This window comes from Pinus tabuliformis, chromosome 4_1, assembly GCF_031772625.1.
Source record: "Pinus tabuliformis cultivar Carrire ecotype Pingquan chromosome 4_1, CPIR1, whole genome shotgun sequence".
Lineage (NCBI taxonomy): Eukaryota > Viridiplantae > Streptophyta > Pinopsida > Pinales > Pinaceae > Pinus > Pinus tabuliformis.
In genome coordinates, this window is record NC_142303.1 from 291,843,803 (window position 1) to 291,859,370 (window position 15,568).

Sequence of the window (15,568 nt, forward strand, 5' to 3'; positions counted from 1 at the left end):
CACAAATAGTGCAGAGTTACACCCGCACATACCCACAGTATGCATTCAACAATGCATCCACAACTATCCCAGGTATCTAACTCTACAATGGAGTCAAATATTTAGACCTTAAATGGTCATGGCCCATTCATCAATTCCTGTGCATAGGAACCCAATCACCCCGCCTGAAACCTCTTTTCGGAATTGTATGAACCATAGGTTATGCCTTTGGTTAACTACTCGGCCATATATATATAACACTTTTTCCTTTATCATGTTCAGACATCGCAAGTTCCACGGTCTTACCACTTGTGTGTCGTATCACCCCTTTTTCCTCTGACATGCGACTACACAATCGCTAATGGAAACATTATTAGCGCTTTTTCCCACAGAACCCTCGGAACCATATCAACTATTACGCACGATAATACACAGGAATACAAAGGAAATTCCCCTCCAAGAAGCATACACGGACTTCAAATACTATTGACCTGTGACTATGATTGTTGTTAGGTCCAATCACTACTTACTCCACACTTCTGCTGCGCCGAACTTCGATGGTTTCGAGCTCCGATATTCCGATAATTGCTATCGGATATCGCTCATCCACCCGTATCTGACTCCTTCCGCTTTAAACCTCCGACGAGTCGATCGTCGATCGGGTTTGTCGGCGATATCGCCACATCGCTCGTCAGAGTATCGCTGGGTTTGTTATCACCGTCCCTTGGCACCTCTGAAATGCGATTGTGATTTCAATCGTAGCCGTTGATCTTTGAAGATCCAACGGCTGCTGAGTATCAATTCTGGACTTCTCCGCTCGTCCCTTTTACTTGGAATGTTACGTTGTTTTCTTCAATTTCTCGGTGATTTGGCTTCTTTAAAGGTTCCGGCCTTCTGCTCATTCGCAGCTCGCTCTTCCTTTTAAGCTTAAACTCCTCACACTCCTTTGATCTTTGTCCTTATTGCAAATATCTAATGGATTCAATGATCCATTTCGATTCTTCTATATCGTGCTCCTCTTTCTCTACCTGTTCTTCAAAACTCTGTCTTCCACTACTCAGCTTCTCTAAGCTTAACTCTTAAGCACATCCTTGCTACGCCATTCCTCTAGAGCTTCCTTTGTCTCTTCACTTGGATTCGAAATCCATTACGATTCCTCTGAATCACTCCGTCCCTTTGTGTCCTCCAGAATTATGCCTGCAACCTGTTGCAGAACCTACAAATTCACAGTAAACTCATACATAAAATACTTCAATATTTTGACACAGTCATGAAATAACTCTGCATATATTAATATAAAAGCACAAATTACACCCGAGACACCTCGATCTCACACACACACAGGCCTCCTCCTATTAAACGCACAGGTTCACTATTTATAAGAACACATTGGATTGGATCACTGAAGGAACCGATCACTCCTCTAACAAAAGCCCTAAAGCTCTCTGTATGCATACATGTGTAGCAGATAAGTCTCCTTGAGACTTTATCCATTCCATCTTTTCCTCTGTTTTAAAACAAAAAAGTCTTCTTATCAACTTCCCATTTAATGCCTAAAAGCTCTCTCTTGTTCCTAGAATCATGGAATTGTTTAAGAGTTGGATGTGACTTCTAACTCTTTGTCATTTATTCACCGCTCATGTTCTCATTTATTTGTTTTGAGAGCATTTACATATTCTCCCACTATCTAATTAAATCACTTAAAAGCCTAAATATTACATTGACTTGAAACTTAGGAAAACTATTTCCTAAAATGCATGACCCCCTATGTCTACTATTTACAATGATTTTCCCTTGGGTGAATGCTCCTGCATCAAGCATCCCTTTTGCCTTCCAAACCTCTTGTAAGAGCTCTAGAAGTGGTGGCGGATTGAGATGAGAAGAATATTGAGAACTAAATTACTAGACCTTTGGCTTTTGTTGCAAAGTTTCACTACACCAAAGTGCTGGAAACCACTCATGTTTACTACTATTGTGGGTGCTTTCTATGAGCACATACTAGAGGAGGCCTTGAGAAGTTTTATTTGCGCCAAGAATTCTAGGAGAAATTTTTCACAAAGTCAATTGGGCATCGTGTTGAAATACAAGAAACTAGAGGGATGGAAATCATTAAACCGCTCCTAGAATCCATACTTATATGCTAAGTGGGTTGTTTGAGCCATGGAAGATAACAAAGTTTTGAATGTATTACTAACCTACAACACATTAGATCATGATGATCTGACATTACTAGTTATTATAAGAACTTCTGCATTATTATTATTTTGATGTTTTATAAACCCTTCATATATTTCTAATCTACCCTAATGATCAATATTAATATAAGAATTGTTTTTTATAATACCAAAACAATTTTGAACTTAACTATGCTGGCAGCGGTTGGAATGGCAATTCATTTTCTTTTTATATATATGAGGCCTATACACCTCTTTTGAATGGCAATCCTTTTCTTTTATATATATATATAAGGCCTATATACCTCTTTTATATATATATATATATAACAACACTTTGAAATAAAGACTACCGACGCTTGTAAAGTTTATATGCTCTTTGAAATATATCAAATACGACCGTTAAAATACCAACGGACTAGGACTAACACCCAACTCCAAAACAAACACAAGCCGTGCAGGGAAGCGGTTGGTGCTCCAACTGGGTTTTGGCGTTGATAATTTCTATTTGCTATGCATGCCTATTAAGTATCCCAATAAGAGAAATTTAGAGTATCATAAATCTATAGCTACTCTTATTATGTTTTTACATACGAAAAAACAGAATTTTAGAGTACACGGTGAAAGTTTGTAGACAAATTCCGAGGATATAGAGGCATTCACAAAATTCGACCATCAGTACTCCAAAAGGTGTTTGAAGCTACAAAGGTTTCTGAGCTGTGGATAAAACAAACATCCAACTCAATTGTCATTGGTCAACAATATAATTTCAGATTATTTATTGTGAATGTACAAGAACACAGCTTTTGCAGATTTTTTGTTCATAAAAAAGAAAAATCAAACAACAAAAAATGGATAAGAAGCAAAACATATACACTAACACCTTCCTGTGAAGATAAAACTTTATTAACAGTAAATCAAGATTACAAAATGACGTTAGACAACGCTTAAAAATAGTTAAACTCTGAAAAAATACTGATAAACATAAGCATGAATGTTCAATAATAACAACCAAAGAGGCAACAAGCGAATTATCACAAGTCTGACTAGTCTCGAGAGCATACTCGCCAATCTTGCCTCTTGGTCCAGAACTCTGACCTCGGCCTTTGTTTGCTGCAGAAGGAATTTAGAAAGTTGGTCTAGATGCCGAACCAACTGCTTATCTCAAATGAAGCAGAAGATGCTCTGGATTTTCAATCAAAGCCTTCCACCGGTTGCAAAAGTTTGCCACGGCCGCACCATCTATGACTCTATGGTCAGCCCCAATTGTAACCTGCAGAGAAAAGTAGTAAATTCCAGATTATGGACGTGCGAATGATTATAAGGTTCGTTCATGTACAAGCTCTAGGCCTTGCACCAATGAAGGTATAGCTCCTTAAAAATAGTAAAATCATATAATTCATATATGTGTGGCTTAGCAAATGAATGTGCAAGGTAGCAATTAAGTGAACAAAAGTGAGCAGGCACGCACAGGAATCACGTGTGTGTATGAGTGCTAGATGGAACTTACATTCATAACTAAAGCAGGATAAACTGTTTCATCGTCCGAAAATCGAGGAAGCTTCTGAATTCTTCCAATTGCTATTATAGCAACCTCAGGTACGTTTAATAGGGGAGATCCAAATTTACCACCAATAGCCCCAATGTTGCTAATTGTTATTGTTCCCCCAGAAACATCTTCTGACGTCAGTTTGTTGTTTGAGGCTCCTTGAACAAGACGTTGGACCTCATGTGTAATCTTTAAAACATCAAACAATGTACTCATTATATAAATAATATATGACTGTATCTTTCAAGAAAGAAAAAACTCGGAAGCTGCAGAAAAGATAGATTATTCATTTACTTCTCTTAAAATCGCAAACTCTTTAGAAATTACTTATCCACATTTTTTTCGTACAAAACAAAAACAACTCGAAATAGGATTATAATTTATTTATGTACAGACTTACCCCTGCAAACATAACACTGAAAGAGAAAACACCCACAAGAAAGGGAATGAAGCTGGGGACTATATATATCCAGTACCTAGGCACTTAGAAAACAAGGAAAAAAAACCTAGATGATCACCTCCACAGTCCACACAATGATGTACATTGTTGTCAATGAAAATATATGCCTACAGGCATAGAAATCGAATTGGAAATAAGCAGGTTAATTCTACAATACAATATGATTACTATAAGAGTTGCAGGCAATGATAGAGTTTGTTACAGAGCATGCCTCTGGAAATATTTTTGGAGAATTTTCTATAATATAGGGTTAAAACTAGTGTGATTGCGTATACCAAGGCACAATGGCATAAAAACGTTATAAAAATTTATACACAGAACTTAATGTTTGTTACGAAGCACCATCAGTGACCTGAGTAGAGCATTAAATCATAAATGGAGATTTAACACTTATAGCATGTTATCCATCGCATTTATCATTTCCTTTGAAACATTTGATTATGGCCTATATTTGGACGCTGGATGTTATGACCATCTAAACTTTGATAGGTCAGTTGGATTTGTTAGATAACATCCAAACAACAGTTGTAGGTAAGCTGGAAAGGTAATTTTGATCTTCAAATCACGTGGGAAACAAGGATTGCACCAAGTTTAGTACTGTAAGTCGAGTTAGGATAGAAACATTATGAAACCCAAGAACACATGATATACATGGGCAATGTATAACCCATGATAGTACACATATATGTACAATATGGCTGCATGATCATGCCTGAAGCTTGGTAACCTTAGGTCAGCTCCATCATAAATGCTAAGTCCAACCTGAAACCACGGGTGATAATGTAACCCAATGGGATCACATAACAGTCACTAGAACGGATATTGCCAAGACAACATTACCACCACAAAACTAACATTTTCTACACCCTCTAACAAAGATTCATTTGCCTAGGCATTCAAATCAAAGGACAGAAGAACCTGATTGGGTCATTCATCCTTAGTTTTCCAAAGCATCCAAAGTTCCAGGAGTGTCTGAAAAGCAGTTTTGATTCTCCTAGCCAGGTGCAATGCCTTTGCAGTAGTTTGAAATTTGAATTTCAAAAACCATGCATCTTCTGCTCTGTAGCAGTAGGGTGCCATACATTTGCATATAGGTTTGTTTTGAACAGCTTTGACTGGTTTCTAATGCTAGAACAAGCTTAAGCCAGTTTGCCAAACTACATCTTGCAGAGTCTTCCACTATTAAAGTTATTTATCAATTCGTTATTCTTATTTTTAGAACTGGATTTGATCACTACTAGTCTTATTTGGGCAGTTGCAATTTCAGGTTGTCCCAAGTCAATAGAACGGCCTTAAACTGATTTGTCAAGATTACATCTTATCAACTCTTCCACTATTAAAATTACATTCTCAGTTTGTTATTCTTATTTTTAGACTTGGATTTGATTGTTACCAGTATTATTCAAGGTCGTTGCAATTTCAAGCACTAAGGTGATCCAGTTTCATGATGAGGATACTGGATATCCCAATGATTAGTAAAGCAAATTCACATTTTTCTTTAATGGCTTAGTTCCTATGAAAACCAAGACAAGGTTAGCACCATTGCACTAGCATTTTCTAGCTCTCTAACAAAGTTAGTTGACTAGACACGCAAATCAAGACCAAAGGAGCCTTATTTGTTAGCTTTTAGGGTTACTCTAAAACTTTGTACCCTATGTTTGGAGATGCTTCTTGAGATTTGGGGTACATGGTGTATGATTAGCCCCTGGATGGTCCATGATGGATTTGTGCATGGGAGATGGCTTACGATGGATTTTGCACATTGGACATGGCTTACTAAGTGGTTGCTTAACCTAAATTAGGTGCTTGAATGATATTCTTCCCTAGGGCATTGGAGATCTAACAACTTTTGTTGCATTCTACATGATGCCCACATAAAGATGTTTGCTTGCCTAGAGAATGCCTACTTAAAAGGAGTATTCTGCATCTTAGAGGAGGGCATCAGACCGTGGACATCACAAGGTAGCTTGGATGCCTACATGGAATCTTGGAGTTGGCGTAGGGACACCTTGGTTGCAATAGGTTTCATGCAAAGGGAGTGGACTAGTAGCGTGCATAGCCTGAAGAGGGTTGGAATCTTTGGAGGCTTGCAAGAGAAATATCAAACACACCTTATGGAACACCCTTCCATTTGGAGCCTTGCTTGTTGACAACATCACCTTGAAGTTTTACATGTATAACCTTAGAGTGTAGTGCTCCACATGTGTGAATCTATATGTTTCATTGTAGGTTCCTTGTAAGGCAATAGGTTAATGTTACCCACCAAAGTGGGTAATTCATAGGAGAATTTTTCTCCTCATTCAATCAGTCAACCAGCGAGCAGCCCTATGATGGCCCACATTTAGCTTTACATCACAACTCTCCACCTATGCTCATGTTAGTGCTCTCTTCCATTTGGCATACTTCTTGAAGGAAGGTGGGTCATCTATCGAAAGGTATATTAACCATTTATGTAATCAATGATCATGTGTTCTCATTTAATGTTTTGGGGCATACTATTATGGATCATAGGCCAAGATAGATCATTCACTGCTCCTGATTCTAGCCTAGTTCCCATGCGTCACTTCAGAGGTTATCCTTTGCCCCTAGTCAAGTGTGACCTCCCTTGAGGTCTTTTCTTCAAGAGGGGCACTGATAAGAAGCCCAGATTGAAGTTATGCTCCCTAGGTAATCCATACTTGACACCTTCCATGTTGTTGGAAAATATGGTAGCCATGGCCGGTATTTTCATCTTGAAAAAGAAATGGGTAATTTGAATATTTTATTTTGCCTCCAAATTTATTTCAAGTCGGCCACATGATGTTAGGTCAGTTGGGCCCCTAAGAGGCACCCATTCGACCCCCACTTGAACGCTATATAAAGGAGACCATTTCTCCTCATTTGGACACATCAATTTTGTCTTGTGCATCTCTGATCCAGCAAAATTACAGGAACGTCCAAAATTTTAGGAGACCGAAATTTTAGGGAGAGACGAAATTTCAGGAGTTTAGTTTTTGTCATGGCACTTGATTATGATCTTGGTTACTAGTTTGGCTATTATTTTTCTATGGTTATTTATGATGTAATGATGAATTTGAAACTCTCTCTCTCATAAGAAAGCATTTTGGGGTTTTCCCTTTATGGGCTTTGCCCTGGCCATAGGCCACATTTTTGTCTCTTGTTTCAACTGTGATTTATGTTAAATTTTTTTAGGGCTATATTGTTCTTTACTTTAGATAATTGCATTTCATAATTTACACATTGAATTTACCCCACAACATCATAACATTATTCAGCAACATATGCAACTATATGGAAAGAACAATATTACCATCAATGCAGAAGAACATAAAGGAACAATAGAAGAAAAGCATTCACACATAAAGACACCAGGATTGGTCGGAGACCAGGGCAAAACCCCAAAAGGGGGAAAACCCTTTCAAATTCTTCTTCTTATTAGATTGTCATTGAATGTTTCAGCAAAGAGAGAGTACAATGATCCATATCTTCAACCACAAAACTATCTAGCAAAATCAACTAAACAACATCCAAGAGATGAACCCAACAATGCTAATAATTAATACCCTAATTCAGAAGCCTACAGTCAACTGCAGAATTCTATGGTCAACTGATGAAATAAAACCCTAGTTTCTGGTTGCATGGAGAGAGTATACGTGTGTGCAGTTGAAACACTCCAACCGCACTGAGAAGCCTGTGTGCCTGCATTTGCAACCAAAAATTCCTTATGGCAACCCTACAATTGCAAATCAAAACCCTAGATCTCACGTGCGAGCTTCGAACCCTGCAATTTCGGACTTGTGTGAACCAACTTCCATGAACCTACCTTAGACCTATGCAAGCCAAAACAAAGAAAGAAAAATGATTGATGACCTCTAAATGGGGGTCACTTGACTTATATTTATAGCCATCCAAGGGTATCCAAATTTTTTTGGGCCAACCTATCCTTTTGTGCACATGAGGGTTTCCATATTAAAAATATATTTTTCCTTAACCAAATTAAATTCTTCCAAGGGCTAGGAGGGGTTTTTCTTGACGAGAAAGACTTTCCAAATGAGGGAATTTGTCCCTGATCTGCCAAAAATTAACACTCCCTCTCAACTAGGGAGAAATTACCGACTGCAACATATGTCCCATCACAAATATCTCATCATCATCAAATGTCGTTCTTGCTCATCTTTTGCCCATCCCTACTCACCTCTACTCATCCTTGCTCATCTTTTCTCATCCCTACTTAACTATGCTCATCTCTACTTAGCTCATCTCTGCTCATATGTTGAACACTTTTGAATCTAAAAGAAGAATTTGACAACGGACAGGAGCCCAATCTACCACCCTTTATCCATTGAGGAGCCACTACTACCACCTAGAATCACTCTCAACGGGGAGCTAATGCTACCACCCGGGAAACCCTGTCAATGGAGAGCCCAATGCTACCGCCCGGGAAACTCTGCCAACATGGAGCCCAATGCTACCACTCGGGAAACTCTGCCAACAGGGAGCCCAATGCTACCACCCGAGAAACTCTATAAACATGGATCCCAATGCTACAACTCGGGAAACCACAGACAAAGGAGGGATGTCACTTACCTTATGAGGTAAGGATCATGCCTATCCCACTATCTAGCAATAATAGGAGGGATACTATTAGTTTCTGTAGCATCGGATGTGTTCTAGCCACAAAATTTGGTGGAGGGGCTAGAATACATGCGATCTCCAAAACTCAGAAATCGTTTCTGGAAATTCCACATAGAAATGACTTAATTAGATTAGTAACCATTTTTTTAATGTTTCGTAAGTCTCAACTTAGGAAAATTGGTTAATTAATCAGAATTAATAAGTCAAGGACATAATCATCTAGAAACTCACACAAATCGACTTCAAGATAATCCTATCCATTGATTAAGATTTAATCTTGGCCGTTGGAGTCCCAACAGAGGATTATAAGAAGTTGATGGGCACTTGGAGAAATCACTTATGTAGTTCGATTTCCTTGGAAGATTGATTTCCAGAGAGCAGCAACAATTGTCGGATGTGCTCTAGCCATGAAAATTGGTGGAGAGGCTAAAGCACATGAGATCTCCAAGACCCAGAAATGGTTTGGGGAAATTTTGCCCAGTGAAGGTGATATTAAAATAATTAATATTTTTAATGCGTTCCTAAATCTAAACTTAGGAAAATAAAAATGTTAATGGGTATTAATATAAAACTAGGTTAGAAGGTTCTAAATGACATGGATCAAAGCCAAATCTAATCTTAGCCGTTGATTAGAGATGTAATCTTGGCCGTTGAAGACTCAATAGAAAAAGTATAAGAGGAGGCTTGAGAGTCAGTTGGAGATACACTAGAGTGATCAGTCAATCCAATTTTCTAGAGCGGGGCTTGCTAAGAGAAATCGAACCAGTGATCATAGTTGTGGTGAGGGGCAGTGAGTACGAGGTAGAGATGCAAAGATAGTGTCGAAAGACCAGTGCAGAGGCAAGAGAGGCAGACACAAAGCCAAAGGGAGCCAAGCAGAGGCCACTAGTGGCAGCGCAGAGGCCAGAAGGGCCTGCGTCATCCACGCTGAGGCTGCAGAAGTGACGCAGAGTGCCAGAGACGCTACGTAGAGCCTTAGAGGGTTGGCACAAAGGCTAGAAGGGTTGACGCAGTGCTTCAGATTGTGCTGGAGAGCATTTCGTGGGGCAAACTTTCAGAATATCTGCTTCCGAAGAGAGGTATTACTGCCAGATTTTTTATCTTTGTCGGGTGAGCTAGTTTGGTACCCAGTGTACTCAAGAAAAATTACTTAACAATAAAACACTCAGAACTGCTGCACCGGTTTTCCCAAGTTGGGTTTTTCCATGGACAATTGTCCAAAAATAACAGTGTCCCTTGTGTGTTTGTCTATTTCTTTTAGTTCTTGATCTGTAGATGGTTGAGACTATATTGTGTGTATTTTCAGTGTTTATATGGTTAAATAACTTGTTAGTAATTAAACAAGTAGGCGAAATAAACCAGAGAATACAAATAAAATTTCTAATCGGTAATACTTAGAAATTTCAACATGGTATCAGAGCGTTGCACATCACAAGAGAACTGAAGGCACCAGCTGAATCAGAGAATTTGCAACAGAAACAGTTGTCCCGAGTGACAAAAGTTGTTCCTAAACAGAACGCAGCAGAGAAGGGTTGACGCAGAGGATCACGTCATCAATTCGAGCCAGAGAAGGGGCCAGCACAGAAGCAGTGAGAGGCAGAAGAGGCTCATGAAGAGCCACGTCATCTTGCTCAACCAAGTAGGAGTGACGCAGTTGGCTAGTGGAGCGATTCAGCCACTGCCAGGATTGCACAGAGCCTAGAGGCTCAGTTCTTCAGTTGCTGGGGCATAGGAAGCTGTGGGCAGATTGTGGAGTGTGAAGCTGGTGGGGTGTTGTTGTTGTTGAGGCAGAACAGTACCTAACAGGACAGAACCAAGGTAGAAGGGAGTCGCTACCTAGGCAGATTTCTAGCCAAGAAATCCAGATCAAGGTTGCAGGAGCAAAGGAGATCAGAGAGGTGCGATTCCATTGTTGGCAGAAGGATTTCCAGAAGGGAAATCAAGACTCAAAGGGAGTCTAGCATAGAACTTCCAGGAGTCAAGTAGAGACTCAGAGGAGTCGGAAAAAAGAGTAGAGATGGCCATGAATGGACTAAGGGATCAGGACAGGCTGGACGGGGCGTCCAACTTTGTCATCTGGAAGGCCAGGATCCTGTCCATTCTAGATAGACATTGCATCAAGGCCTTTGCCTTGCAAACCGTGGCAATCCCAGTCTACCCAACTGATAACGAAAAGTATGAGGATGCGATGGCCAAGGCAAAGTGCATAATCCTTGATGGGGTCAAGGATCATGTAGTTCGGCATATTGCCAAGAAGAATACAGCAAAGAAAATGTGGGATACCTTGACGACATTGTATCAGGGCACTTTCGTGCAGAGGAAGATGCTACTAGAGAATCAGTTGCGATCGTATCAGATGTAGAAGGGGGAGCAGATAGATCACTTCCTCAGCAGGTTGAAGGAGATTTGAGACCAACTAACTTCCATAGGGGCCATGCCAGATCAAGCGTTAATGGTGAGGACTGCCCTGAACGCAGTCTCCGAGGATTGGGAGACATTCGTCCAGAGCATTCTGGGCAAAGTGAATCTTCCAAAGTGGGAAGAACTGTGGGCAGCTCTTCGCCAAGAAGAGATCAGATGGCTGACCAAGGCGGGAAGTAGTGGCAAAGGGGGCCGGGTCAAGAAAGAGGAGGAAGAGGATGTGGCTCTAGCATCTGCGAGGCAGCAAAGGAAGTGGAAGAAAAAGGACCTCTCCAAGATTAAGTGCTTCAACTGTGGGGAGCTGGGCCATTAAGCAACCCAGTATCTGAGGAAGAAGAATAAGGGAGAGGTGTCTGACTCCAAGGCAGCGCCAGTAAAGGCAGAGAAGGAGGTAGACGATGATGACGATTGTGCCATGAGTGCTCATGTACCTCTAGAGAAGCTCTAGAGGTGGGGAGACATCGAGTGGTAGTCAGGAGGACTACAAGAGATGAGGGGCAAGATCCTTGAGGTACCCAAACTCTTGGATCATATCCGGCTACGGGAGCCTCGCAGAGACAGTAGCAGGATGATAGATGTCGATAGAAGCAGATGCGGATGAAGTGGCAGAGAGTGCTAGAGTGTAGTAGTCCCTGGCAATGCAGAGAGGGTTGTAGCAGTGCGAGAGGCACATAGGAGGTTGCAGTAGTGCAAGAAGGCACAGAGGTGTTTGCAGTGGTGCAAAAGGCACAGAGTTTGTTGCAGCAGCGCAGAGGCAGTAGAGGGAGCTCAAGATAGTGGCAGAGAGAGCTTCAACATTAGGAGGGTTTCTAGCCTGACAAGGATTTCAGTAGTTGGGTAGATCAGTTATCATTGTCTCAGTAACTAAGTTGCAATGTAGCAATAGCAATGTTAGTGCTATAGGCAACATGATGCAACACGATGAGAGAGGGCTATTGTGCAGATCTAGTGTTGGGTGGAGGGACCAACAGCAGCACAGATGCAGAGGAGTTTTCATACGAATGTAGCAATGGCAGTGGTAGAACCATGGGCAACAGTACAGGATGCAACAATGGAAAGGATGTTGTGCAGGAAAGCCAAACATCAACACAGGTATCGATGTCGGATAATCAGGGTAATGCTCAGTGGTGGAGTATTACTAGAGCACATTCCTTGCTAAGAGGGAGTGTTGATTTGGGGTAGCATTGGATGTGCTCTAGCCATGAAAATTGGTGGAGAGGCTAAAGCACATAAGATCTCCAAGACCCAGAAATGGTTTGGGGAAATTCTGCTCGGTGAAGGGGATATTAAAATAATTAATATTTTTAATGGGTTCCTAAGTCTTAACTTAGGAAATAAAAATATTAACGAATATTAATATAAAACTAGGTTAAAAGGTTCTAAATGACATGGATCAAGCCAAATCTGATCTTAGCCATTAATTAGAGATGTAATCTCATTCGTTGAAGACTCAACAGAAAAAGTATAAGAGGAGGCTTGAGGGTCAGTTGGAAATACACCGGAGTGATCAGTCAGTTCGATTTTCTAGAGCAAGGTTTACCAAGAGAAATCGAACTAGTGATGAGAGTTGCAGCGAAGGGCGGTGAGTACGAGGCAGACAGGAAAAGATAGTGCCAAAAGACCAGCGCAGAGGCAAAGAGGGAGACACAGAGCCAGAGGGAGCCATGTAGAGGCCAACAGTGACTAGGTAGAGGCCAAAAAAGCCTGTGTCGTCCACGCAGAGGCTGCAGAAATGACGCAGAGGGCCAAAGATGTTGCGCAGAGCCTCAGAGGGCTGACGCAATGCTTCAAATTGTGTTGGAGAGGGTTTTGTGGGGCAGATTTTCAGAATATCTGCTTCCGAAGAGAGGTATTACTACCGGCTTTTTTATCTTTGCCGGGTGAGCCAGTTTGGTACCTAGTGTACTGAAGAAAAGTTGGTTAATAATAAAACCCTCAGAATTGCTACACCGGTTTTTCCCAGTTGGGTTTTTCCGGGGACGATTGTCCAAAAATAACGGTGTCCCTTATGTGTTTGCCTATTTCTTTCAGTTGTTGATCTGTAGATGGTTGAGACTGTATTGTGTTTATTTCAGTGTTTATATGGTTAAATAACTTGTTAGTAATTAAACAAGTAGGCGAAATAAACCAGAGAATGCAAATAAAATTTCTAACAAGTAATACATATAAATTTCAACACCGGAGAGTTAGAGATCAAAGCAGGGTCAATGAGGGGCAGAGACAACAAGTCTAGAAGAGATTTTCCAGATCTGGAGAGTCAGCTACAGGAGGGCCGAGTTTCCTCAGTGAGGTTGCGCAGAGGTAGTGCAGAAGCTTCAAAGGCAGCAGTTCGATTTAGCCAGATAGAGGATCAATTCAGTTGTTGGAGGCCAAGAACATTTCCGGAAGGGACCAACGAGTCATTCTAAGAGGCTGGATTAGGCAGACACCTTAATCAATTGCAGTTCCAGGCAGAGCGTACTAGTGCCTGCGCAGGCCTAACGCAAAGGCTTACGCAGGGGTTTCGTGGAGACCATTCAAAGCCAGTTTCGGAGCTGGATCAGTGTCGGGTGAGACAAAATTTGTCTCACTAATTTTTGTGGCCAAACTCCTGTAGTGGATTGTCAGTTTGTGCATTTAAATTGTACTCAGATTTTCACCGCTGCATAATAATAAAACCCTCATCTGCTGCACTGGTTTTCCCGCAATGGGTTTTTTCGGGGACAATTGTCTAAAGATAACAGTGTTATTTTTATTGTGTGTGTGTGCTAGTAATTTCTCAATTCCAGTGTTATTTTATTTTTGCAGTTTTTTATTTGTGAAGGTTGCAGTGTGTTTATTTCGATGTTGCCATAGAAATAAACTGAATAATTAATTTATTAGTTAAAAGAAATAATACCAGTTGCTGCAATAGGATTTCATTTGTGGAATTTACACATGGTATTAGAGCGTGAGTGATCAACCAGGAAGCTAAAAAGCGGAGAAAGAATTTCACAAGTCGAAACTCTTGAGGCAGCGCAATGCTCAGACAAGCAAGCCAAATTGTTGGGCCAACAGTTCGATTTTCAGTTGCAGGGGTGTAGAAAATTCAATTTTCCTAGGACAGTGATTCCAGCAAGTTAGAGGGAGCAGTTGTAGCTCAGATTTCAGCTAAGCAAATTTCTGGTTGGACACAGAGGTTTTTGCAAAAGCAAAACCAGCGTCAGGTGGAAGAGAAAAAACATACAATAGAGGGAAAATTTCTCTCAAGGAACTTTGAGTCTCAGAAGTTCCATTTTTCCTGGCAAATTGGCAGTAGTTGTGAGCAAATCTTCTCACTCCAGAAGGGAGTGCGATTTGCAGAGAAACTATCAGGCCAGGAAGTAACTCCACAAAACAAAAACTGATTCGTGTATTATTCCATTAGGTAGGTCTTTGTTATATACAATAGGGAGTGACTATTCAATTCATCTCCCGATGACTACTCACATTCCTAATTTAATTATTTACATAAATTCACCCAATCATGAAGATTAGGTATCAACATTCCCCCCTTAATCTAAAGGGATGTTGGTGAGTCCAAGCATCATTCTGAATCGTTCAAGCTTTTCCCTTCCAAGCGCTTTGGTGAAGATGTCTGCAATTTGCTCATTTGTGGAACAATGACGGAGATGGATTGTTTTGGCCTCAACATGATGTCGAATCAGATGATATTTAGTATTGATGTGCTTTGTTCGATCATGGAACTTTGGGTTCTTGGCCAACTTTATTGCAGAGGTGTTGTCAATCATGAGTGGAGTTGATTGTACTTGTTTTACCTGCAAATCTTCAAGAATTTTCCTGAGCCACACAATTTCTTTTGTTGCTTCAGCTGCTGCCACGTATTCTGCTTCTGTTGTGGAATCTGCTGGAACTGATTGTTTGCGTGATCTCCAGGAGAACTCCTGATCCAAGACTCATAGCATATCCTGAAGTAGATACCCTAGTTTCTTTGTCTCCATCGAAGTCTGAATCAGAGTATCCGATCAAGCTGAAGTCATCCACCTATGTGTACTTGATTCCAAAGTCTTGAGTTCCCTTCAAGTACTTTAGAACTCTTTTTGCAGCAGACCAATGTCCCTCACAAGGCTTTTGCATAAACCTGGAGAGGATTCCAACAGCAAATGAAATGTCTGGTCTGGTGGTAGTTAGGTAGTTGAAACTTCCTACAAGCTGTCTATACTTTGTTGCATCCTCAAATTCCTTTCCTTCAATAGATGTGAGCTTCAAGTTTTGTTCCATTGGAGTAGTAAGAGGATTGCACTCTGTCATGCCAAACCTGTTCAACAAATCTCCAATGTATTTCTTTTCAGAAAGAAATATGGACTATGGATGTTGGGTTACTTAAATGCC

The 15,568-nt window shown here is 40.7% G+C and overlaps 1 protein-coding gene across 1 annotated transcript in view; it reads right to left on the minus strand.

Moving 5' to 3' along the window:
- Positions 1–3,025: 3,025 nt before the first annotated feature.
- Positions 3,026–15,568, minus strand: part of BCE2 (2-oxoacid dehydrogenases acyltransferase family protein) — a 211,242-nt gene continuing 198,699 nt past the window's right edge. The window contains exons 7-8 of the mRNA XM_089419674.1: positions 3,664–3,891; positions 3,026–3,426 (exon numbers count right to left, since the gene is read on the minus strand). Coding sequence (XP_089275800.1) covers positions 3,313–3,426; positions 3,664–3,891 — 342 coding nt within the window. The 3' untranslated portion in view covers positions 3,026–3,312. The remainder of the gene's footprint in view (positions 3,427–3,663; positions 3,892–15,568) is intronic.